Consider the following 26,052-nt stretch of genomic DNA (forward strand, 5'->3'; position numbering starts at 1 on the left):
ATCAAATAGCAGTGAACATATTCCTTTAGGAGCTATACCCCTCAACCAGTCACATTTATTGGTGATGGTTTAAAAGCGTTCACAGATTCTTCTCTTTGTTCACAGGGGTGTACCTTTTCTCTTCACGATTCGTCATGTTTTGATTAGACTTATAATGTTGAATTATTGTTATTCACATTACATTACATAGGGGTTTCATTAACCATTTGTCCTGAAGATGGTCTGACTGTCTCATCGCCATCACAGACCGAAACGTCGACTACAGCATCTTTTTCGTTCTACGTCAATTGTTTTGTTTGTGATGCTATCAGTGATGACGCCGTGACCTGAGGCCAGGGGCACCACTCGTGAAGTCCACAACGCACCGCCTGACCTGCACGACAGCTCCAACACCCTTCCACACCTGCCAACACCTGCAGTTATCGGCATTCCCGGCGCCAGCGCTCGCACCGACTCCATCCTTGCCAGCTCCTGTATCCTGTTATAGTGGCGCTGATAACCGCCAAGGGTGATTCCACGAACTCGCCAACTTCACATCATCTCTTGAACCGATGCCGCATCACCGATGCAACAGACTTCCCCTGTTCTGGATTTGACATGTCACCTTCTTAAAGACGGAACGCCTTGCCTCCCCCATTTATTCTATAAAGGGGTCTTGTCCTTACGGGACTGAGTCGGACAAATATAGGTGTAATCAAATAAAGATGACTCGTCTCGGTTTTGTTTCGGGTAGTGAAGCCAAGGGGGCACCCTTGTTGTATGGCCAAAAGGTAAATATATTGCAGAAGCTAACAGTCAATTTTTGAATGAAACATGGTATAGGAAGTTGAAGGAAGACCTGTCAATGGGCATACATAATGAGATCCAGAATAAGATAAAAGAAGGGTTTGATAATGGCATTCTAGGCCCCAAGGAATTGGAATACCTTATCAAGAAGAATCCCTGCATTCCGGTGATTTACTTATTGCCAAAAGTTCATAAGAACCTGATGGAGCCGCCCAGGAGACCAATTGTCTCCGGGTGTGACTCAGTTCTTGAACCTATCGCATAATACGTGGACGTCTTCCTAAAACCAGTTATGAAAGATGTTGAATCTTACTTGAAAGATATAGGGAGCAACTATTGATCAACAAAGAAAAAAAAACCCTGGACCGATTGGTCTGTGTATCAACGTATGCTCCTCATACTAACAAATTCAAAGCCGTCATATTAAAAAACTGGCATCTGGTGTCTAACCTAGAAATGCCAATGGAAAGACCACTTTTTGCCATAAAGAGAAACAGGAGCATAGGCCAACAAATCATCAGAGCAGACTTGGGAATTATGAAAGCGAAGTCTGATTTGCATGCGATATGGAACCTTAAACCTGTTGAAGGCCATCACAAATGTGGGACATGCCTATCATGCGCAAACATAATGGAGGGAACAGTGTTCAAGTTCAATGCCATTAATTGGATACACAAAGAATTCACCAATTGTAAAAGTAAAAACGTGGTGTATGCCATAATCTGCCCGTGTCCCAAGATTTACATTGGGAAGATCAATCAACAAATTAATTAAAGACTGACCCAACACAGATCACGACTCAAACAGGAAGTGTTGACCGTCCCAATGGTTCAACACTTTGTAGAACACAACCATACAGAGAAAGATTTTAAATGGACGGTACTAGGTGGCATTAAAAATCCACCTCGTGGAGGTGATGTCGAAAAAATCCTCTTAAAAAAAGAAGCTTACTTGATTTTAAAATTCAACTGTGTGATTGAAGGGCTGAATGAGATGTCTGAACTACAACAAGCTATACGCTAAGCCCTCCCAATGATGACCGCTGTAAGACCAGCACGCAAAAAAGAAAGTAGGAATGTCCTTTATTTTGCTAAACCGACAACAGCGCTCACATAAGTGCTCACAGTCCCCCAGGAAGATTCACTACATTTCCCACAAACTCCTCTGTCTCCCCTAGCACATTGCACTTCACTTAATTCAGGCCACAAACGCGGCGCACATTCGTCAAACTGATCGCGTTGGGAACACGAGCACAGCCGCCCGAGTAATACGGTTGGAAGCTTGCAAAATGGTGAGGCGCACAGCTAGTAATCTTAAAACACGCGTTAGACTAATATTACAAACAGTCATGATCACGCTGTTAAATGACGATATGTTTCCAGATCACCGAGACAAACAAAAGGTCTCACACAGTGCTGCCGCCGCCATTAAGAAGAACGCCAGTACTGTAATTGAGTAAGTCTTCCGCCACAAGAGAATCCTTCTATACAACGTAGCACACATAAATTACAGACTATAATGGTCTTATTACAATTTTTAACAGATAAACGTTATCCCAGCCTCCACTGGCTTCAAACGATTGGAAGCAGATAATTGCTCACACTCACGAAGACTGCGACATAAACAGTGAGTTTTGAAAAAATGTGCTGCCCGAATAAATGATGAGGAAGTGTAGCCCACTATGATAATAGAAGCTATTCATTCTTTTAATTGCAGAACCGAAAGGTGTTTCCCCCAAAAACACGCCACAAGTGTACAGACACCGCAACAAAGTAACTGTAAAAGACAGAGGTAATCCTTGTTTTATCTCCACATAGATAGTATGTAACTAGCACAATAGGTGACGGCCAAAGCACTTAAATATTCCCCTTTTATTTTCCAACTAGCAGCCCGCCCGACCTAGACAGGGAGCAATCAGGCTTCCCCGACCCCCGCCCGCCCCGACATTGTCCAGCAGCCTGGGACCCCGCCCGCCCCGACATTGTCCAGCAGCCCGGTCCCCCGCGTGCCCAACCCCCGCCTGCCCTGACCCCCGCCTGCCCCGACATTGTTCGTGGGTCCCCCGGAGCCTTCCCTCAGCCGCCGCTCCTCCCCCGCGCTCCTCAGTTCACCGCTCTGCCACTCCTTGCCGCTCGTCAACGCTCCTCCCGCCGGTCCTCACCGCCTGTCTGCCGCTCGTCACTGCTCCTCCCCCGCGCCATGTCTGCCGCTCCTCCTCACGCTCCTGGATGCTGCTCCTCCCCGCGCTCCTGACGTCAGCACGCAGGTCGCGGCCGGCGCTACTTCGAAGGGACTACTTTTCTTTTTAAGGTACTTTTTTAAATAATGCATATTTTTATAGTTTATATAGCCTATGTCCATCTGCACACCCTGACGATTACAATGATGTATTGGGTGTGTGGATTGGCGCTGTGGTTCCCGAGTTTACCCGCCTCAAAGGTTCAAAGTTCTTGCTTTATAATAGTAGTATAGATATAGATACGCGTCGGCTGTTTTCTTTAAAAATTAATCTTTTCTCGCAGAGGGTCCCACAAGGACACTGTATTGCATAAAATATTGTTCCCCGCGATTTCAGTCCTAAAAACAGAAAGATTCAATACAATAAATAGCACTGATAGTTTTGTTAAAAAAAAAGTACTGGTGTACTCACTGTAAATGTGAATTTCGAACAGTATGAAGTATGTTGAAATTAATTTGTTTATGTATTATTGTTTAGATTTGAATTTTTTCAGTCATATATGATTTCTATATGTACTATGGTGTATCAAGACTTGGACATTGAAATGGTACAAATGTATTTACGTTTAACGATGAAATCATTGTGGATCAATGCAGGCCTCTAAGAGGAAGTTTGTTTAGATGCTGTAGGGCTCTCAAAAATAAATAGAGCGGCCCGAAACAAAACCGAGACCGAGTCATCTTTATTTGATTACACTTGCCTCCCCCTTGGCAGCCAGGGAGCCTGCCTCTGCACCGACGCCTCACCTCTAAGACGCCATGCATTGTCATATACTTTATTTCCAAGGTACTGATTGTTTGTTTGGGGGTGCATGTGACTCCATGCCCGATGTCTTGCACCTCGCGGTCGGCGCCGTATGTTGATTTTATTACTGTCACGATGTCCTAATTGCCCTTGTGGAGCTATTTGTTTTCTCCACGCTTTATTTGGGAAATAGAAGTTTTAAAGTGTTATTTTACTACCAACATGTTGGATTTTTGTCATTTTGGTCTTGTTGAGTTTAGATAAAGATACTTTATTTTTCTAAACAGGTGTGGAGTTCATTTGTGGTGTTATCACTGTGTTACACTGTGCTTTGAGTACAAATACTTATTATCCTGCTTACCCTTACTAGAAGCAAGGGTCCCTATTTGGACAAAGGTGCATACCTCTGCCAACTAGAGACCCCCAGTTCTAACTTTGTCACTAATGATGTATGCTGCTGATAGATTACTCAGGGCCATTGTCTACTATGTTACAACTGGTAGTCTGCACGGCTGCAAATCGCTGTCTGTGTGGTGTTAGACCTAAAGCCTGATTATCAAATATACCTGTTATTTTCAAGATTGTGGCATCTACCATGTTAATAATAAGAATAAGGAGGAGAAGGAGAAAAGTATTGTCATTTTAATTAGTATTATTATTATTATTACTATAACTATTTTTACTTCTCTTACCACTCTCTGTTCTTTGACTTCACCCAGTGTCAGTTCTCTTGTGCTCACTTTTCATACTACTTCTCTGTTGGAGCTCTAGTGACTTCTCTGGTTTCAACTGATGCTTCTATCTCTATCCGACAGTTACAATACCAGGCAGCACTGAACAGTCATAAAAAAAGTGACATACATACTCGACTCAATCCAAAACACTGCCATATTCTCCGAACAAATTCCATTATATTGTTTTTAACTTATCTATACCATTACTAGTAATTACTTTATGGTGTCTAAATGAATCACTGTGTGGCAGGAGAAAGTCCAGAGATTTGTACTCTAGTTTTATGTGTCATAGAGATTAAGACCCAATAAAGCTATAACATATCTTGGGTTGTGTGTCTTCTCTTTCAGAGGACCAGACTAGTAGTTCTGCCAGGATTGTAGCTTTTAGGGTGAATACAAGACTAATTGCGTATGCTTGGCCCCTGTCTTTACTAGTGCAGATCAGCTATAAAATGACTGAATGCAACTACCAATGGTTCCAACTGATTTAACGATTTTCAATCGTACTATTTTGAACGGTTTAGGCTTGTCCTAGGAGCCCCAAAAGGACCTGAGCCATTAGGCAGTCTTGTTTCTGTGGAGCAAGCCTTGCTACTTATATCTGCCAGAGTTCACCTCAGAAAATAAACAAACCCTGTAGTAAGTTGTGAGCGTCCTTTCCGCTGCCCTGTTTGTAGCACGAACAAGATGTTAACCAATAAAATATTTTACGAACATGTGTTTATCTCTGCAGTGGAACTGGGGCCGCCTCTGCTACACGTAAAAGTGTCAGAAACACACATGATCGTCCACGCCACATCGCATCACCCAACCTGCGCAAGGAGTCCCTTTCTGGATCTAAAATATGAGTGGACACTTTGGGAAGTTGAGAAAGGATTTAAGGTAAGTCAGTCAAATCAAATTAAATCATGTTGTGGTGTTCGTACAGATGCCATCAGCAGTTTCTCACCTGATTTAATTCCAGAAAAAATGGATTATCCACTGTTCCTAATGTCCAAGAGTGGGTCTTAGGCAATGTCTTTGATGTTGTACTGTTGGCGCACCAATAAAGCATCTGTGCATTAGAAAACGTCGCTTTAATATAAACAAGGCAGTGTCGACACGTGTCAGTAGCGAGCAGTTCATCCAGTCCTGTCGTTTGTAATTTACTTGTAGATAAGTTCAGCTCTATCAAAGCAGAAATACATAAAAAAAGAAAACAAGTGAAAAAACAAGCACTGCCAACTGGATTTGGCCTTGATAGGGAATTTTCTAAACTATTTTGTAAATGCTGTAAAAAAAAGAGCATCAGGGTTGGTGTAGTATGCTTTATTAAAGATCAAGGGGCTTATTTATGACCCCTTTCAACACTTTTGCACTGCTGTTGTGTATCTTTCCGTGCTGCCGCAGCAGGTTACAAAATGTGCCATGTTGTACCATTCTTACAAAGTGTCCCTTTGTAGAGCCCTGCGCTACATTATTCCTGTGTCAGGTATAATGTATGCAAAGTGGGCGTTCCCCTACAGTTACGGTTCATAGAAATGGCGCAGGGGAAATCTCTGAGATTTCACTGCGCCACTTCTAGGACGCCACTGCGTCAAATCCTTATGTCTGCCTCACAGCAGGCGTAAGATTGATGCAGGTGCGTGAACTTGGGGCTTGGCCCATGTGAAAGGACACATTGCTGTTTTCAGACACACACCAGCAATGCTTCACTTTTGCATCTACAGATAAGACAGGAATACTGATGTATCTCTAAAATCTTGCGACATGGAGCACCGTACAGTAAGTACGGCACAGCCAGGGTGTGGCAAGGTGGGCACAGTGAAAAGTGTTACATTGCTGTTTTCATGCAGCGATGCAACACTTTTCATAAGTGAGGCCCTAAATTAGTAAAACGTTTTGGCACTGCTTTTAACATTTTCATGCAAGAATCATGTCTGTTCCAAGGCAGAATATCATTAGGAAGTTAAATATATGTAGTTTCTCACCCTAAACATACATTGAACAAGGATTAAATTCATAGCTAAACGGTAAAAGGCAAATTCAGTTACCGATCCAAAGTAAACATGGACAGCAATCCAATAGACTTGGACTCAGGGAGGTTGATGTTTGAGTGATCATTGGGTAAGGAATAAAGCAGGAAAATAAAGAAAATAAATATTTGCCAAAATTGCCTTGAATATTGCCAGAAATCCTATTACTACTAAAAAGATGAAAGTAATAATTTTTAAGTTTATAAGTAGCTGCTGGCTACTTGCTCTGCTTGTCTGTGCCAGGTCAGCGGCACCGAATCCTGGCTTCTCAGCTACCGAAGCATTTAACAATAAAATGCTAGCAAATCCGATATGTAAGAAAAAAAACTGGAACCAGTCCCTGTGCTCAATCTCCCTTGCACCCGTTTAGGCTGAGCATTGCCTTGAACTTTACAGAGTAGATGTTGCCAGCCACATACCGTGTTCAATAATTTGTGAGCAGGCACCCAGCCCCTGTTGGGCAAAGCGTACACCCATCAGCCATGGCCTGTGCAGGTAAGAGCGGTGGGCCCCAGTGGGGGGGATATCGACAGACGATGACGAGGGAAATTAATTAATTTCCCCTTTTGAATGTCCTTGGAAACCTCTCCTCACCCAGCTCTGCTGCCCCACCACTCTTACCTGCACTGGCTACAGCTGACACTCATCCCCAATGGGATTGACTGCAGGGCGTTCCATGTATCCAGGCTGAGGGTCAAACCTTCCTAGTATTCATCTCCTGACGTTCTGTGCAGTGGCTGTGTATTTGCTCGGCAATGCATAGATGGTGGATGTGGTACTGAACACTACTGTGTATGGTGTTTGGCAGTGAGCAGCATGCTATAAGTGCAGGACCAGGCCAAACATCAGCCTCCGTCCCATGAAATCTGAGCGACATGGCCTTCAGTCATGTGTCATGAGCTGTGTGAGCAGGGCTGACCTCAACTCAGGCCCTGCCTTAGTCCCCTTAGCAACTGGACCTGTTACACATGATCTTTGTCAGTTCACAGTGGGCTCCGTGCAAAGGGTATGGCCCAGGCTCCATTATTATTATTGTGCATGTTTCTGCTGTTTGTTTTTATTGTTTTACTGTGCGTTGGTTGACTGGGATGTGAGCTCTGGTCAAGCAGCTGCCACAATCCTTGTCAGGGCAAGGCAGAAGCCAAGCTTAAATGAACCTGTTCTCAACCCTCTGGTATCTTGGCAGAGAGGAGTCAGGCTTAACTTAGAGGCAATGCGCAAAACATTTGTGTAGCACTTTAAAACAGTAATAACGTGAAAAAACCACATAAAAAATATCCCACACCAATTTTTTTTAAAAATATGACTTACTTTATTAAATAAACTAAGAAAAAAATGACAAAAATCAAATTAATAGAACTGAAAATAATCAAGTTTAAGATATTGTGTGACAATAGCACCATATAGCACGAAGAACCAACTCTGGATATCTGGTCAACCTGGATCCGGATAAAGTCACAAGTTCAGGCTGACCGAGATGGGGTGTGGGCTGGCTACAAGGACACAGTTAGGCCTGCTGAAGAAAATATCCTAAATCCTGGTATGTGGAGCATTGCAAGTCTTTGTCTTAGATGTGTCACGCAGCTGATGCGATGGATCAGTACCAAGTTATAAGGGCCTGAATCGTCAAGATTCCCGTCAATGGGGTTTATGTTGGGAAGGCTGGCATCAAGGATGGGGTGCACAGCTTCGGAGATGCATTGAAGGAATGAATGAAGGGGAACTTGTATCGCGCAACTTAGCCCAAAGGCATCATGGCGCCAGCCATAACAAGATGAAGACAGACAGACAGATAATCTCACAGCACCGGATTCAAAATCTACAGGTACGCCTCCGAAAAGAGGCAGCTTTTCAGTTGTTTTTTACGGAAAAGCACCAGAGAGGATTGTCCTACCAATTCTGGAGGGAGGGAATTCCAGATCTTGGGCGCAAGAGTGGAAAAGGCTCTACCTCCCCATCTAGCTTTTGCAAATCTGGGAACAAAGAAAATATTTTTAGAAGAAGTGCGAGGACTCTGCTGGGGCTATAGGGATGAAGAAGGTACTTGATGCCTTCCGATCCCGAACCATAGAAGGACCCAAGAGCAAGGCAGAGAAGTTTGAAGGATATCCTAAACTGGACAGGAAGCCAGTGGAGGTTTTTCCAGGCCAGGTATACAGAGGAAAGTCGTGGAAGATCCAGAACAATCCTGGCTGCGGCGTTCTGCACCATCTGGAGACGATGAACAGAGCTCCTATTTATGCCTCCAAACAAAGCATTACAATAGTCCAGTCTCAAAGAGAAAAGAGCAACAGTGGCTTGCTTCCGGGCAGCAGGAGAGAGGTAGGCTGCAATCTTTCTGAGGATCCTGATAACACCACAACAGGTGGACACCGTCCTACTGACCTGAAGGTCAAAGGAAAGAGAGGTATCTATCAGGAACCCCAGATTTCTGGCCGAATGGGAGGGAACAGGACAATCCCCAAGAGAGGCCGGCCACCAGTCGTTAGACCAAATGTCCTGGTTGCCCCCGAAAATCAAGACCTCTGTCTTTTCTCCGTTAAGCTTTAAAAAGTTCCGGATCATCCATTGGGAAACAGCTTCCATGCAAGATCTGAACTTCAAAGCAGAGTTATTCACCGACTGGGTGAGAGAGACCATAATTTGGGTGTCATTGGCATATGACAACACCTCAAACCCAAAGGATCTCACAACCCTGGCAAGTGGGATCACATAGATATTAAACAACAAGGGACTTAAAGAAAAACCCTGGGGGACCCCACATTCCACAGGCTTGGGAGGAGACAGAAACTCGCCCAACTTAACTCTTTGTTCCCTTTGATGATGTTATATGTGACATCATCAGCAGTGGATTGCGGGTGCGCGAAATATAGTTAGTATAAGTAACTATATAGGAGCAATTTCAATGGTTTTTTAAATGCTAATTCCTAACTATATAAGGCCTGAAACCTATGGTGTTGTCAGTGAATTTGCAAGGTTTTTTAAATGCTAATTCCTAACTATATAAGGCCTGAAACCTATGTTTTTTAGTGAATTTGCAAGGTTTTTTAAATGCTAATTCTATTAGCGGATAATGTTTAAATATGTTAATATCCTTGTGGGACCACCTGAGCCGCCCTAGGGGGTCAGGGTGTTTCTACCCTGCCCCCTTTTTGCATTCTACACATTTGTTTTTCTGCTTCTTTTGTGCCTCAGTCTACCTAGCACAAGATGAATGCCAATACTTCCTGGTTAGAAGTGTTGACAGCCAATGAGCATGCTGCTTTCCTGTGAAAGGCATGCTGATTGGCTGCCACTGTCTGTCAACACTCCAAACCAGGAAGTGTTGGCAGCCATCTTGTGCCTCAGTAGAACCAAGGCACAAGAAAGCAGTGAAACAAAGGTGCACAACACACAAAGGGGGCAGGGTAGAAGCACCCTGACCCCCTAGGTCTGCTCAGGGGGTCCCACAAGGCCCCCCAGGCCCTCCCAATTTTTTTTCCCAGAAAATCATGGGGGTATGCGCACTGTACGTGTACCATACAGAGTACAGTATGCTTACAGTAAGCTTACTGTAAGCTTACTGTACTCTGTACGGTGTGTGTACCCCCGCAATTTTCCTGGAAAAAAATTGGTTTTTTTGGGCCTGGGGGGCCTTGTGGGACCCCCTGAGCAGGCCTAGGGGGTCAGGGTGCTTCTACCCTGCCCCCTTTTTGAGTTCTACATGTTTGTTTTTCTGCTTTCCTGTGCCTCAGTCTACCGAGGCACAAGATGGCTGCCAACAATTTCTGTTTTGGAGTGTTGACAGACAGTGGCAGCCAATCAGCATGCAGCTCATACTCGGGAAGGTACAGAGTACAGTAAGCTTACAGTGCACTCACGATGTCCCAATTTTCTCAACAACTACTGGAGCGATTTTCACCAAATATAAAAAAGGCACTACTGCATACCAGTCCCTACCATTTTGCCAAGTATGGTGTAATACCATTCAGCCGTTCGGGCTTTAGCCGTGTCTAAAGGTCCATATGGAAAATTGCATTGGGCTACATTTCACATTCAATTTTTTCAAAAACTACTTGAGGGATTTATACCAAACATACAAAAGGCACTGCTGCATACCAGTCCCTACCATTTTGCCAAATGTGGTGTAATTCCGTTCAGCCGTTCGAGCTGTAGCCTTGTCAGAATGTCCCTATGGAAATTAACATGGGGAAAACACGTTTTGGGACCCCCCTTTTTTCTCGGTCCCCGCTTGACGAACCCCTCCGAAACTTTCAGGGAAGGAGCGGAGCACAGCAAGGCAAATTTAAGGAAAATTACAGGCAGATCCCTCAATCGGTGCCAAAGTTATTCCCAATAGAATGTAACTATATAAACCTACTGGCGACCGCCAGTAGGTAATATATATATATATATATACATATATTATATATTTATTTCTTTATTTAAAAATGTGTCTGTATGTGCAAAAGTGCAATGAGTGGCTCAATTTTTGCTAGCTTACTGGCGCTCTCAAGTGGTGCGAAACCCTGCGGCAGAACCCGGCCTGTACAAATCCACGCTTTTCCCAAAAAGGAATGGGTCGCACACACTGAAGGTTTTTCGGATAATTTCTTATTCCATTGCGTTTATATCAAGGCGAAAGCAATATCGATGAGTTTCGGTCTCCAGTGAGACCTTGCTCATGATTACACTAGTGATGTAATAAACCAATTATATACATTGTGATTGAAATCAGGTCACTTCCTGTTTTTACATCACAGAGCGTTCTTGGAGATGTAGTTTACTATTGCAAAATACACCTTCAAATAATGTCAAGGGTGACAGAAAAGTGCTGCGTATGTGAAAATTGAGCAAAACAACGGATAGATTTCATAGTTGCACTAAATATGCTCAATATTTGCATCATGCCTCATTCGATTAGCAATTTATATGTGTACTTTAATATTTGAGCATCAGTTCAATACCAACGTTTACACAATTCATGCCCTCTAGTGTTTTTTGTCCAATCGTTAAATGGAATAATATCATGGCAAATAAGATTCAATGCAACTTTTACTCGGCAGGCAATTATGCTCATGTTAAAAAAATGTTTTTGGGTGCTCACAGTGTGAATAAAGTTGATTTTTGTGGTTTAAAAACTATTTAGGAAGCAAAAGTAATGAATCATAGGTGTACATAGAGTTCTGTACTCTGATTTAACTCATACAGGGTGAAAGTCCGTAGTTTAAGAATATGTCAAGATTCTCTTTGGCATAGCTTTCTCTCCCTGTCGCCGCCCAGGTCATTACATGCTACTGTTTCAATTGCATAGAATTGCAAGAGTTTTCAATTTCCTCCATGATGTAACTTCATGTGTTTTGCCATAGCGTTGCTGCGGTCTTTAGTAATAGTTGCACTGACATGTTCTAGGATTCTTTTTTTCAAAGCGCAACTTGTACTCCCCTACATATTTGAAAGGACATGGGCATTCAACGACATAAACAGCAAATTGGCTCTTGCATGTTATCAGTTCCTGGATTTTCCATGTTTTATTATTTGCCTGTTTATTTTCTGTTGTATTATTTGCAACATGCAAACTTTGCAATTATGGCATTTTACAAATCCGTTGGTTTTGAGTCACTGGGTTGGTTTGTTTATCATCTTTTGGAAGTGGCTGTGGACTAACCGGTTTTCTAAGTATATATATATTTACAACTAAATGTGAAGGGTTTAGGGATGGTGGGCGAGGGATTTAGTGGGGGGCATGCATAATATAGGTAAGTTACTACAGCCAAAAGGTGACCCAAAACAGTAGTAAGTCACTCCATTTAAAAGGTGGTGTAAATCTAGCACCCCACATGGCCAACTATTGGTACCTTAACACCCTTCCACAGAAAGTAATGGAGTCAGAGACTTAAAACAGCACTCCATTGGAAATTATGTTAAATTGAATGAAATTATTTTAAATAGTTTCAATTATAAAGGAATAATAATGTAATGTTAAATAAAATATATAAATATAGGGGCAGATTTACAAGCCCCTTGCAACACTTTTATGCCGCCGTCGCCTCACTTTTGAGAAGCAGTGGCGTAGTAAACAATGCACCACATTGCGACACATTTACAACATGACGCATCTAGGGAGATGCACCACGTTGTAAAGCCCTGCGCTACATAATACCTGCGTCAGTTATAATGTATGCAGGGTTTGAGCTCAGACATAAGAAACCCTCAAAAAAATGAAGTAGTGAAATCTACAAGTTTTTTCTATTTTATTTGAATGTTCTACATGTTTGTTAGACATTGTTTTCACTACGGTCAGATTCGTCACTAAACCAACAAGGCAAGTGCTTGGTTGACCAGCGTACTGAAAGTCACCAGAGCTGCTTTCCTGCTGATTTAGTTTTGATCACCTCTTGAAGTGATCACTGCCTCTCTTCACCTAGTAGAAACAATATATAAATGCTTTGCTACTATGACTCAAAGTAGAATAATCATAATAAATGATTATTGCTTAGGGTCAGGTATGAATCTGCCTATCTGCTGACACCATAGATCGTATGAATGAATGAATGAATAAGATATTTGTTAAGCGCACTGTGGCCAAGCGGCTTCCTGGCACTGAGAGCTCTAAACAACAGATACAGACAGGGCCAAGGAAGTTAACAGGTGTAGGCCTGGGCAAACAAGAATGTTTTGAGCGCTTTGCGGGAGTGTGAAAAGATGGGAATTGAGCGCATAGATAGAGGGAGGGAGTTCCAGAACCGGGGGGCCAGCACAGAAAATCTTGTACCACCAGTGCGGGATTTGCGAAAGCGAGGAACAGTGAGGAGGGCGGAAGTAGATGAGCGGAGGGTACGGGCAGGGGTATGAGTGCAGATCAAGGTATTGATGAACGCCGGAGCAGAGCGATCAACAGCCCGGAAAACTAGGCACCCTAGTTTAAATAGGGATCTCTGCAGAACAGGTAACCAATAAAGTGATTTAAGGACAGGAGTGATATGGTGAGTTTTGGGAAAATGAAAAATAAGACGGGCAGCCTGATTCTGGATTGCTTGAAGACGGCGAGTTTCGTATGCAGGGATGCCCACGAACAAGCTATTTCCATAATCAAGGCGGGAGGTGATGAGGGCCGAAATGATAATTTTAAGGGAATCCAGGGAAAAAAAGCGGGAGATTTTTCGAATCAAGCGGAGGGAGAGGAAGCAGGAGGACACTACAGAGCTAACCTGTGCATGCATTGACAGGTCCTGGCTGACCTTGATGCCCAGCATTTTAACAGAGGAAACCGGGGTAGGAGGGGGACCAAGGATGGGGGGCCAGAAAGCAGAAGACCATGGACTGGATGAGCCACCAGTCAAGACAAGCTCAGTCTTGTCTGGATTGAACTTGAGATGATTGGCGCTCATCCAACCGGAAATAAAAACCAGAGTGGAACGAAAAAATGAGAGGGAGTGAGAAGAAGAGGAGAGGTCGAAAACGAGCTGGAGGTCATCTGCGTAATTATACACAGAGACCCCCAGATCAAGAAGAGAAACAATCAGGGGACGAATATAGAGATTAAAAAGAAGAGGAGAGAGGGAGGAGCCTTGAGGAACCCCACAGGACACCGGAAGGGGAGAAGCGGAGAAACCAGAGAGGTGAACGGCTTGTGAACGTCCTGTTAGAAAGGACGTGATCCAGGAGAGAGCAGAGCCCCGAATGCCCGCTGCGCCGACACGGTCAAGTAAGATGGTATGATCAACAGTGTCGAACGTAGCGGACAAATCGAGGAGAACCAGAGCTTGAGGGGAGTTGGTATCGGCCTTTGCTTTCAGCTCATCAAGAACCGCAAGCACTACTGACTCCGTAGAGTGGCCCGAGCGGAAGCCCGCTTGATGGGAAGCAAGGAGATGGTTCTGCTCAATGTAAGAAGAAAGACAAGAAGTGACATGGCTTTCGAGAATTTTAGCGAGATAGGGTAAGAGAGAAATGGGTCTGAAATTAGAAAGAAGAGAAGAATCGAGGCCAGGTTTTTTGAGAATGGGAAGGACAATCGCAGATTTAAATGAAGAAGGAACCAAGCCAGAAGAAAGGGAGGCATTAAGAAGAGAAAGGGGAGTAGTAGGGCAAGAGGTAAAGAGAGTTCTCAGCACGCGAGCAGGAGCACAATCGGCTGGAGAGCTGGATTTGGTTTTAGTGAGCAAGGCAAGAAAAGAGTCCAAGGAAATAGGCAGGAAGGAATCGAATGAGGAGTTAGACACAGAAGGGGCAAGATGAGGAGAGGGAAAACGTGTGGTAGGAATGTTAGATTTTATTTTAACGATCTTCTCGATAAAGAAGTCGTTTAAGGAGGAACAGAGGGCCTGGGCAGTACTTTCAATCTTTTTGTCTGAACTAAAACCATTATTTGGGACATTAAGGGGCCTATTAGGATGACAGGCGGACCTAGTCCGCCCGCCATCCTATCGGTCATTGGGACCACCCGCCATAAGGGCGGGGGTGCCGTAGGGGGTATTAGGATGCGCCTGCCACTGTGGCGGGCGCATCCTGCATTTTTAGCATTAACAAAGCAGCAGGCACCGCTCGGATCCTGCCGCTTTGTTAATGCAAATGCAGGGGGGTACCACAGGTACCCCCTGTGTGCACCCCCCACCTCTCCTTCACTCTGGGGGCCTGCAGGGGGCCCCCTGAAGTGAAGACCGCATGCCAGGCATCTGTTTTGGCCCATCATAATATGGCTGGCGGTGTCTAACAGACACCGCCACCATTTTAAACTTTTTCCGCCCGGCCGCAAGGTGACCGGGGCGGAAAAGCGGCGGACGATCTTCCTGTCCGCCGCAGATCCCCCAGCCATCCTAATGTGGCGGGGGTCATTTCAGTGCGGAGGGCGGGGGCAATCCGACCGCCATCCTAATGGGCCCCTAAGACTGAAGTGTGATAAATTGACCTCTCAGGGAATAAGGGGCACAGTCTTCAAAAGTGAACACGTTATCCCAAGAGTTTCTTTTGTTTCAAATGTTGCTGCTAGGCTAGAGCAGCAAGGAATGAGTGTTTGTATACAAGTAAAACCAAAGAATATCACATTAGAGAAACAAAGGGCCTGTAATGCTAAATACTTTTGCATTCACAAACTCTACAACGGGCAAAAATCACAGGGTATAAGAGCACAAAATGTAATCTGAAATCTACTACACCAACTCTGTGACCCAGAAATGCCATTCCGACTCACAAAGTTTATTCATTCATTATCGCAATTAGGAGGGTACATGAATGAGTACTGTCTCCTAATTGCAAGTCTGAACACTATGAATCAAAGGTTTGCAATTGCATTTGTAGTAACAAATTATTGATAACACAAGAAAAGGTGACCATCTGAATTGTGTCAATGACTTCTGGGATAGCAGACTTTGGTACAGGTGACCCCTGCATGCTCCCTCTGATGTTTTCCCAAATGAGAAACTATTTTTATTTACTTTTTAACACTGCATCAGTTCTTTTAAGGAACACAGGCTGCTTTTAAAAAAAGTTTCTAGTCTGGGAATCCAAATACAGAGATGGTTTTCTGTTGTTCCTTGCACAACACCATCCCTGTGCTTGTAGCAAATAACAGGGTCATAAATAGCAACCTACCCAACTAATATTCATTAAATTCTGTGACCACCTTTGACATGAGATTTAATGACATGACCTATCAGTTCACAATCATGTCCCAAAATCAGAGAAAGGTTACAAAATTCAGTGCACAATTGATGACCACATTTTGAAACCTGCGCAATTACATCAGGCCCCATATCCCTTATTGGATGATCAAAGGTGTAATGGTGTGGATAAAAATATATAGATTTGATGAAACTAAAGTTAGGGACCAAGGAGATTAACAGTTTAAAATGTATAATGGGAAAAAAGTCCAAATGCCATTAAAAGGACACTATTGTCCAAAGTCCATCAATAGGTAAAGTCAGAAAACCTACATTAATAGGCTCGTCTGTGGATGGAAGAGTTTAATGGGTAAAGCGTGAGCAAGCTGCACATTCTGATTTCCAGATTTTTTTCAGTTGGAGCTTGTTCTTGTGGGCGAGGCCTGCAAAATACATCCATTAAGCTGTTTTGAATCTGAATGCGATTGGCCCAAAATCTCAGTGACCAAAACTCACAGTTGGTTGTAGCCTCAAAGTGGTTGTATTCTCACCTTGACTACTTCAAGATGTCCACTGGGAAATAGTGGATGTGGCTGTGGTTCTGGCAGGTTCCTAAGGGCTTCTTTTCTCAATGCTTTTAATCTTGTAACTATTGTGCCAGTGCTAACTTGTCCTTTACCTAAAAATGGAATCTAAAAATCCTACAGGTATTACGCGAGGGGGCACCATCTTTATATAACTAAGTGGGAAAAGATGCCAATTAAATGAGAACTATATGAATGTAGAACATACAGACGGAATAAAACTACCATAAAGCCATTAGCCTATTGCTGCCTTTTAACTGAATATTTTACACAAGAGTCAACATTGTTCATTTTCCAGGAATATTGCAGTTATGATGGCTTGTCGTTTTGGTCTAGTGTTTCATTAAGGTATTGTTTTTAGGCCTTTTGATAAATGTCAGAAATGACTAGGCTTTAAAATGTTTGCTCCCATTTTTATACAAATTACTTCATATTATACAACGCTTCCTTGGCATGATTTTTGATTTATTGCATACTTACTTAAATCAATCATTTAAATACATATTGAAAAATTGTATTCTATTATTTATTTGATTAAGGGCTTGATTTAGATCTTGGCGGGACTTCCGTTGTCCCTCAATGGCGGCATTTACAAGTACTCCGTGAAGCTGATGGATTCCCGCCTGCCCTATTTAGATGTGGGCTGGCTGATCCTTCATTTGAGTTGACAGAGGGCCTTATTATAACTTTGCCGTTCCTCCAGCAGCACCACAACTGCACCGTCCACTAGAGGACTGCCAAGGCTGTGGTGTGCCCACCAGGTGGATATAAATTTTAGTCCTGGACAGGCAGGTGGGCGTTGCAGCAGTGATGTTGATGGCGGTGGTCTGTTAGGCTCATGGGAGAGTCTAACATGCAGACCGCTGCCGGGAGAAATCAACTGCATGTTCCTGCACAGTGTGGCATACATGCCACACCATGCAGGAACTGGGGGTACAAATCCAGGTGGGACACAACAGTTGCTCCCTGCCAACCTTTTCATGGTGGGCTCAATGCCATGAAAGGGGTATGGACAGCCAACTTATAATATGTTCAGCGGTGCTGCAACAGCACTGTCAGCATATTATTGCTCCTGACTGCTGCGAAACCTCCATCGGATCCTGGATACTCAGCTGACACTCCAGTTCTGTGGTGGACCAACCACCACACTCATAATACTGCGGGCGGGCCTGCAGTGTGGTAGTAGTCAGACCACCACAGTGAGTACGGAGGTCCTATGGACTTCTAATAAGGCCCAGAGTGTTTTTGGTTGCATAAGCCTCTCACCTCCAACGATGCAGCAGACTCATCTGCTGGCTAACAGTACTCCGTCGCTGTCAGGGTGGTGGGAATTCACTCAGTGTATTCAGATTTCTCAGTTGTGCTGGTGTTGTCCTAGCGCCGGATTCAAGATGGTATGATTTCATCATGGGAGACATCCAACATATCACTATTGAAATGTTTCATATGGTTATTTTAGTTTCAGTTTGTGTTACCTGTAAGACTTGTCAGCAGGAGAGGCTGATGCTGGACCCCAGTCTGGCATTTTTGTTCTCCTTATTGTTTTCGTAATTTGGAGGTGTGTCTTCACTCCTTAACGCTGTCAACTCCCTCTCCTACTGTCCATGCCCCTATGTCAGCCTTCATAGGAAACTGACACAGAGGCTCCACTGGCGTGCCGAAAACGCTCCTAAGGCAAGCCTGTCTGCGCCCGTCCGCAGACAGACAGTGCAATGCGCCGTGATCCCTGGTCAGTTTCCTGCTCTAATTCATTCGAGGGAAGAGCTTGTAGTGATATGGCATGAGGGCAAGTTGTCACAATGTGAAATATATAACTGCAATGCCTTGGCCAGGGACTTTCGCTGTGATACGTGTTCTGCCTGAAGAAGGGTTATTGGAAGTAAGGTCCCAATTCTTGGTCAGGAAGAAATTGTAGGAGATTCTTATAAACCTCTAGGTGCATGCTACTAAATACAAGGTCATTAGTTAAGAACAAGCATGAATTTTCAGAATTACGGACTCATATATGCCAGACGTAGCGTTTCACATAGAGAGCTGGACTGATTTAGGGCCAAACCTGATTTAAAAATTGCAATAATTGAGGGATCTCCTCTTTTCAGAATTGACAGCAGTAGCGGCCACAGCAAAATGAAAGTAGTGAGGGGCACGGGGAAAGAGGATGGGGAATTTAGGGTAAAAATAATAATGTTAAAAAAATAGACCTGTCACTGCACTGACGGCTGTCTCCGTGCTTCACTCCCGGCAGTCACCTGGCAAACTGCCCACCCAATCCAGAGGCTGCTCTCATGCTATGAGAGCAGTGCCAGAATAGGTCTGAACAGCCTGGTCTGCCATTAAGATAGTACCTGGGAACCTGTGGCTTTTCTCCAACCCAGCTGTGCCTAAGACAGCAGGCCAAACTGACATTCGCACTTCTAAGTGCTCACCACTCCTCCCTGCCTGGTTCCGCACGCATGCACGCCACAGCCAGAGCCAGACGCAGAAAAATAAAATGATATTATTGTTTTAATATCATTTTATTGTTTTGTGGCTGGCTTTGACCAGTGGTGGGGCGATGCTCCTCCGCAGTTAAGGAGGAGCTGCCCCTGATCCATAGGTAAGGGAAACAGGCGGGGGAGTTGGAGTAGTTTATTGCAATCACTTGAAAGCATTGCTAAATCCTGATACACATCTAGAAGGGGTAGTATTAATGTTCACCTTCAAGGCCAATAACAATAACATTTAATGGGGCACTGGTATGTTGGCCTCCTGGGCCCAAAGATATGTTGCAACATTAGTGGGTACATTTTTAGAATTGTGCATGAAATTTTCCATTTTCACAATATTGGGCGATTTCAATTTTCATTTAGAACTGAAAGAAAACCTGGATACTGGTCATTTGATTGACTGTTTGGCCAGTATAGGTCTGAGTCACATTGTTACTCAACCTACTCACAAATCCAGCTATTCCTTAGATGGCACTTTTTCAAATACCCTAAAAATAAATTTTAACAAGACACTTGCGCTATCATAGACCAATCATTGAGCAGAATTTTGTAATACAGAGGTCCCAACAAATAAAGCTTACCTCTCAAATGTGATCAAAGAAGTAAAAATCAGGCCTTGTAGGAAAATAGATGGTGGCGAGCTGAAGAAATTGCTAAAGGATAAGGGCCCTAAACATAGTAGTAATATAGAACCAGCTACTAGTGAATTTACTGCATGTTAGAAAAGGTGGTTTTTCGGCCTTCTGGGGTTCCCCTGACCAGTAAATAAGTAAACAAAAATGTAGGGCACATGAACGCATGTGGAGGAAAGCATACCAGGAGGTCGAAAAACAAAAGTATTAATGTTTAGCATTGATAATAGTAGAAAAAGCCAGGCATTATGCAGAAAAAATAAATGCAGTGAAGGATTCAACAAGTGAGTTAAAAAACCATAAGCCCTCTTTCAAAATATAATGATACTCAGATTTTTGTTCCGTCAAAAGATTTTTGCTTGAAATTCGCTAAATTCTTTCAAGCCAAGGTTAATAATGTATATAAGGATTTTTTTTCTGTCACAGGATAGATAATCTTCATACTCCTGAGTATCTTCTTGCAGGGAATGTGGATTTGCAAAAATATGATGAAGTTAACTGGAGCCCTCAAAATAATTTTTCCACTCTCAAGGAGGAAAGAGTAATCAATCTTTTGGGGATTGATAACATCTGGGTCTCCGTTTGATCCATGTCCATCCTATGTGCTTGCACATGGTATCAAGTAAGGGTGGGCGTAGTGGGCATAGTGGGGCTACGTGAAGTTTCGTGAAGTGGGCAAGAATCTACTGCCACCCACGCGCTTCGCGTAGCCCCACTACACGCCGCCCGCCTCCCTCCCGCCCTCTTCTACACCCTTAATTAGGATTTTAAATATTTTAAAAAGAAAAGAAAATTACTTTTTACGCGGCGTCCCGGGGCTCCATCTTCTTCTTTGCGCCGACTTCTTCCAAACCAAATGCGCATGCACAGGCGCCAGCGCATGCACATTTTTTGAAAGAAAGTCGGCGCGAAGAAGATGGAGCTCCGGGACATAGCATAAAAGGTAAGTGATTTTCTTTTTCTTTTGAACCTGTTTAAAATCAAAATTAGGGGTGTAGAAGATGGCGGGAGAGAGGCGGGCGGCGGGCAACTTCGCTACGCCCACGGGTGTGCGTAGTGTTGCCTACTATGCCTACTTTGCGAATCGCGAAGTAGGCAACACTACGTGCACTCCGTGGGCGGAGCGAAGCACTCTGCCCAGGGTTAGTATCAAGCATTATCTCACCCCATCAAACTGCCCTTCTTTCATAAAGTACTGAGCTCCGGAAATTTTCCAAAGGCTTGAAAGAAAACCATCAATCATCCAGCACTAAAAAAAACCTCATTGGACTCTGGAGTAATAAGAAAGTACTGGATTATATCAATGCTCCCGCTTCCGCCAAAAGTATTAGAGAAGGCGTTAAATGTGGAACTCTTGTCCTTTTTGGAGATAAATATTGTGCTGGACTCTTTCCAACAGGGTTTTTTACCCCAACGCTGCATGGAATCAGAATTGTTGATAACAAAAGAAGAGATACTCATTCAGGTAGATTGGGGGATTGGCTGGACTAATTCCACTCGATCCCTCAGCCACTTTCGATACATGAATGATACTGTACTCGTTAGCTGGAGAGCATTGGAGTTGGGGGGCACAGCCATTGCCATCCTCCACTCATTTTTGCTAGAGACAGGACTAAGAGTCTCCTTGGGAGACTCTTTTTCCAGAGGCATTCTCTCTTCCTTGTGGGGTTCCACAGGGTTCATCCATATCACCCACTCTGTTCAGCATCTATGTCACTCCCCTGCCTAAACGTATTCAATCATATGGATTTACAGCAGTATCATATGCTGATGATACACATATAGTCGCAGCAGTGTCACCAAACATTGAGTAAGTTGCAAACAAATTTTAAAACTGATTGAAAATATTGTCATCTGGATGCAGGTAAGCTGCTTGAAATGAAATTCAGGTAAGACAGAGGTAATCATCTTTGGTGCTGATACCTCCTTCTGGATAGTTCCTGGTGGCCCATTGACTTAGGGCTGCTTCTTTTCCAGGTGATGAAAGCTAAAAATCTCTTTTTTGACAATACTTTGTGATTTTCAAACCAGGTTAGCCAGGTTACCTTGACCTGTTTTTATCATCTCAGAGTACTTTGGAAAGTTTTTCCTTTTATTCCCAGTAACTCACAGAAGACGGTTGTAGTAGTGTTGGTATTATGACAATTGGATTATTGTAATGCACTACTATTAAGTACATTTAGGTACACACAAATATGGGAAGCTCCAATCATTGCAGAATGTGGCAGCGAGTCTGCTTTTGGGCATCCCATAATTTGCTCCAATTTCCAAAGGAATTCGGGCAATGCATTGGCTGTCCATAAACAATAGAATTATATTTAAGGCTCTCTGCATAGTCGATAAGGCTGTGGAAGGCAGCGGTCCAGGCTATTTCAAGACAGTTTTTGCATGGTACACTCTAGGGTAGAATTTGAGGTCATGCTCCGCAAGATTGGTTCTAGGGAAAATAATCAGGAAGGCTAAATGGCGGGAGAAGTTTCTCTTTTTGAGCCAGCAGACTATGAAACTCCATGCCTCTGGAACTACAATCAATATCCAACGTAGTCCCTTTTAGAAATAGCTAAAACATGGCTGTTTCCAATTCAACTATATAAAGAGTTGGTAGTCTTACTCTGGATCCGCTAGCACTAAGAAGCCGTGGCATTTGCGCGCTCTACGAGATGGATGCTTACTTACTTACCATTCCTGTGGCTTTTGGATGGATGCTACCATCACACACATGATATGTTTTGGCTAATTGGTTTCACCTGCATACCACACTATAAAATACACTCCATTTCAGACCATGATACTTTGCCATTTCACTGCAGCAGTACATTGTTGTTGAGAACTTTTCCTGTTGTAATTTTTGGCGTTCTCTGTTTCTTGTTGATTTTTTCTGATATTTCTTTCTTTTCTTGTGGGTTATTACATTTATTTCAGTTAGTTATTTGTTAATTTCAGAGAAGAGAAACTCCCGTTTTTCTGAGGGATATTGTCAGTCATGGTGGGTGATTCTATTAGAGTAGAGCCACAATTACTTGGAGCCCAAGTACGAAATACAACTATAGCGCAGAAAAGGCACGTGGGCCAAAATAAATGACAGAGTGATTGCTGTAGCAAGCAGCCTGCCCACACAGAAGAAATTAGGAAGAAGTGCATTTCCTGGCCTTCAAGCATCACCTGTTTCCTCAAAGTAATGGTAATAGTTCTACCAGCTCCCACTTACAACTGTATCCATGGAAGGAGAAAGTCCTGCTGATCCTACATCCTGTAGGATTGACAGGAATCCCTGATGGAGTGGAGATGGGTAAAGTATTCTTTTGAATGTGTCACTCAACTTAAACATAATTTTTTTTAATTTAGCTATTGTTATTGTGTTTTGCACCTTTTGTTGAAATATAAACTTATATATAATTTGTTGTTGTTGTTTAGAAATTTGTAGCATTATTGTTGTTTCTATAGTTTTACTAATTGTTAATATGTTTTATCAATATGAGTGGTTCTCTTCATGGCTTTTCTTTGCCTTGTTTGTTTGTTCATTTAAATGTATTTGGTTTAAGTTAAGATGACAGGTTTAAATCTTTATTACATTTCACATGATGTTATGTTGTAAGTGTTTTTCACCCAAAAACATATTTGATATGTGTGTTTTATATTGTAAATGTCTGTTTATTTATTTTGCATAATTTTACTAGTTATATTTAACTTACAATTTTGCAAGTGTTGTTAATGTTAATTGAAATGACTAAAACTACCATGATGGCTTTTTTTGTTTTGTTAAAATAATATTGCAAAGTGTTATGTATCTATCAAGCTCTAGTTTATGCTATGTTTTGAACATATTTTTGTTTAATTGTGTATGTTGTAATTTTCTTGTTATATTTTTGGATTGATGTTATTTGTTTCACAAATCCAAGTTTAATGACCTAAAACATTTTAATGTGTGTTAGTTTGTATGTTGAATATAAGTTCAATAAATTTACTTTGCAATGGTTATATGATGACTAATGCTAGTTATCCCCCTAAGTTGTTACATTTTCAGAATTTTACACTTTTAGGCCTTGGAATGATTTCTTTCACATTTCTCCTCTCTACTTTGCTGTGTTGAATGTTTGGTAAATTTAATGTATGATTTCAATTGTTTTTTAAAATTTTAACACATCATTTGACATGTTTATTAAAGTAGTTTTGTGTGTAGTTTAAACTGTTTTGTAATTTATTACAATTCCACTGAAAGGTAATAATTATATTAATTTCTTTTTTTCCTTTTTGGTTGCCTCATTTTGTGCTTTAAACTCATTTGATGTATAATCCAGAGACTTTTAAAATGATATATTTTTTGAATATATTATAGGTTCAACAAACAGCATACGTAGACAACCATCTCCCACTATTACTCATAATACCTCTACTCCAGACCAGATGCAAGCATTCAGTGAGGAATCCACTCCTGCAAGTCCTGATGATGAGGAGCAGGCTGGTCCATCTGGGCTGCCTGGGGAGACAGCTTCAGTGAGTATCACTCAGCTCACACCTATACCTCCCACCCCAGCTGTTACCACATCTCAGCCTCTGTATACCTCCACTTCCTGTGTCTAAAGGAACAAAACAGCAATCTTGTGCCCCCAGTCCTGGCTTCTATTGATTCAACACCACCACCTCTAGTACAGCCAGGACCCAGTGGGATAGGGCACACTGGTTCAAGGGTGCAGGGTTGTGGGGCTAGGGGTTGTGGGAGGGAATATGATGGCTAGAAAAGTGAGGGCACTGGGTTCATTGTCACCCAGTTCACCATCGATCAAGTCTTGGGATCCCTCAATTGGTCCCAAGACATGATCGGCCAGGTACTTACAGAGCTCAAGAAGATGAAGCAGGTGCAGAGGGAGCACAAACTTAACATGGAAAATCTCAACTCAAATTTGGGCTCCCTGAATGGGTTTCTGCATGAATATTTGACCCAAATGTGCAGGGCTTTCCATGCAACATCTTCCCCTGTTTGTGGTCCAACAATATCTGGCACTACTACCTATCCCTCAGCCACAGAAAAGGTACATATGCCTCAGACACAGAAAGGGAGGGCCTGCCACAGGAGGATATACCTGCACCCACCTCAGTCCCTGCAACTGTGGATCCAACAGCCCCCCTCAGGAGGGGATGTTCATCAGGAGAAGCAGGAGAGGAATGGCAAAACATCCACCACCACCAGCAAGAAACACAGAACCTAATTTCCTCCAGTGTGTGACTTGCATCGACTCTGTGGACTAAGTTCTGGGCACCTTCACCTTTTTGATGCCAGTTGTATTGTGTAGATTGGATTTCGATACATTTTGACTCCTCAATAATAGTTCCATTCACCATGATTAACTTTTGTTTCTTTTTTACTTCATCTTGGATTTTTGTTTTTGTTCAATTGAATTCAATCAAAAATTACAAAATTCAAAGACTGGTGTACTGCTTTTCTCAAATTTTTATTTTTTTGTCTTCATCATACATTTAAAAAAGTTAACAATAAAAAGATTGTCTATTCATAAACAAAATCAAAAGGTTCTGATTAAAAAGGCAAAGTATTATTGATTTGTGTCATCCACTGGAGCCAGATCTTCTTACTCACAATAGGAATCCCACATCAATGACACCAATAGTAAAATGGCAGCACTCCATATTGGGCCCACAGGATCATTCTAATACACAGTTACAGTGTTTGGGTGAATTTCACAACCATCTATCAGTAGTGTGCGACAGGACATTCTTCAATGAGGAGACACATCAATAGCTTTATATAGTTACCTCAAAATTTGTATTTTGTCTAGGTGAAAGGAGATGTTTATGCTTTGGCTCGCCTACCACATATGGTTAGAGTAATTTGAGCAGAACACATATTGCCTTGGTGGCAACATTCAATGTTATGTCAATTAAAAGTAGAAAATATATTTATAATACAAATTGCAGTGTGTGTGCCTGTGTGTGTGTGTGTGTATATGTGTGTATATATATATATATATATATATATATATATATATATATATATATATATATATATATATATATATATATATATATATATATATATATATATATATATATATATATAAATATATATATATATATATATTACCTACTGGCGGTCGCCAGTAGGTATATATAGTTAGGATTTTTTCTCTATGGGACTTTTGAAAATTCTATGTCTACTAACTTTGGCGTTTGTGGACGGAATCGGCTGAAATTTACAGAAAAATTGCACAGTTTCTTTCTGAGCAGCCCCTGAAAAT

At 42.5% G+C, this 26,052-nt stretch overlaps 1 protein-coding gene across 1 annotated transcript in view; it reads left to right on the forward strand.

The window, feature by feature from the left end:
• IFNLR1 (interferon lambda receptor 1) overlaps positions 1-26,052 on the forward strand; it is a 271,583-nt gene that overhangs the window by 176,462 nt on the left and 69,069 nt on the right. Inside the window, exon 4 of the mRNA XM_086956424.1 lies at positions 5,237-5,385. Coding sequence (XP_086812550.1) covers positions 5,237-5,385 — 149 coding nt within the window. The remainder of the gene's footprint in view (positions 1-5,236; positions 5,386-26,052) is intronic.

This window comes from Lissotriton vulgaris, chromosome 2_1, assembly GCF_964263255.1.
Source record: "Lissotriton vulgaris chromosome 2_1, aLisVul1.2, whole genome shotgun sequence".
Lineage (NCBI taxonomy): Eukaryota > Metazoa > Chordata > Amphibia > Caudata > Salamandridae > Lissotriton > Lissotriton vulgaris.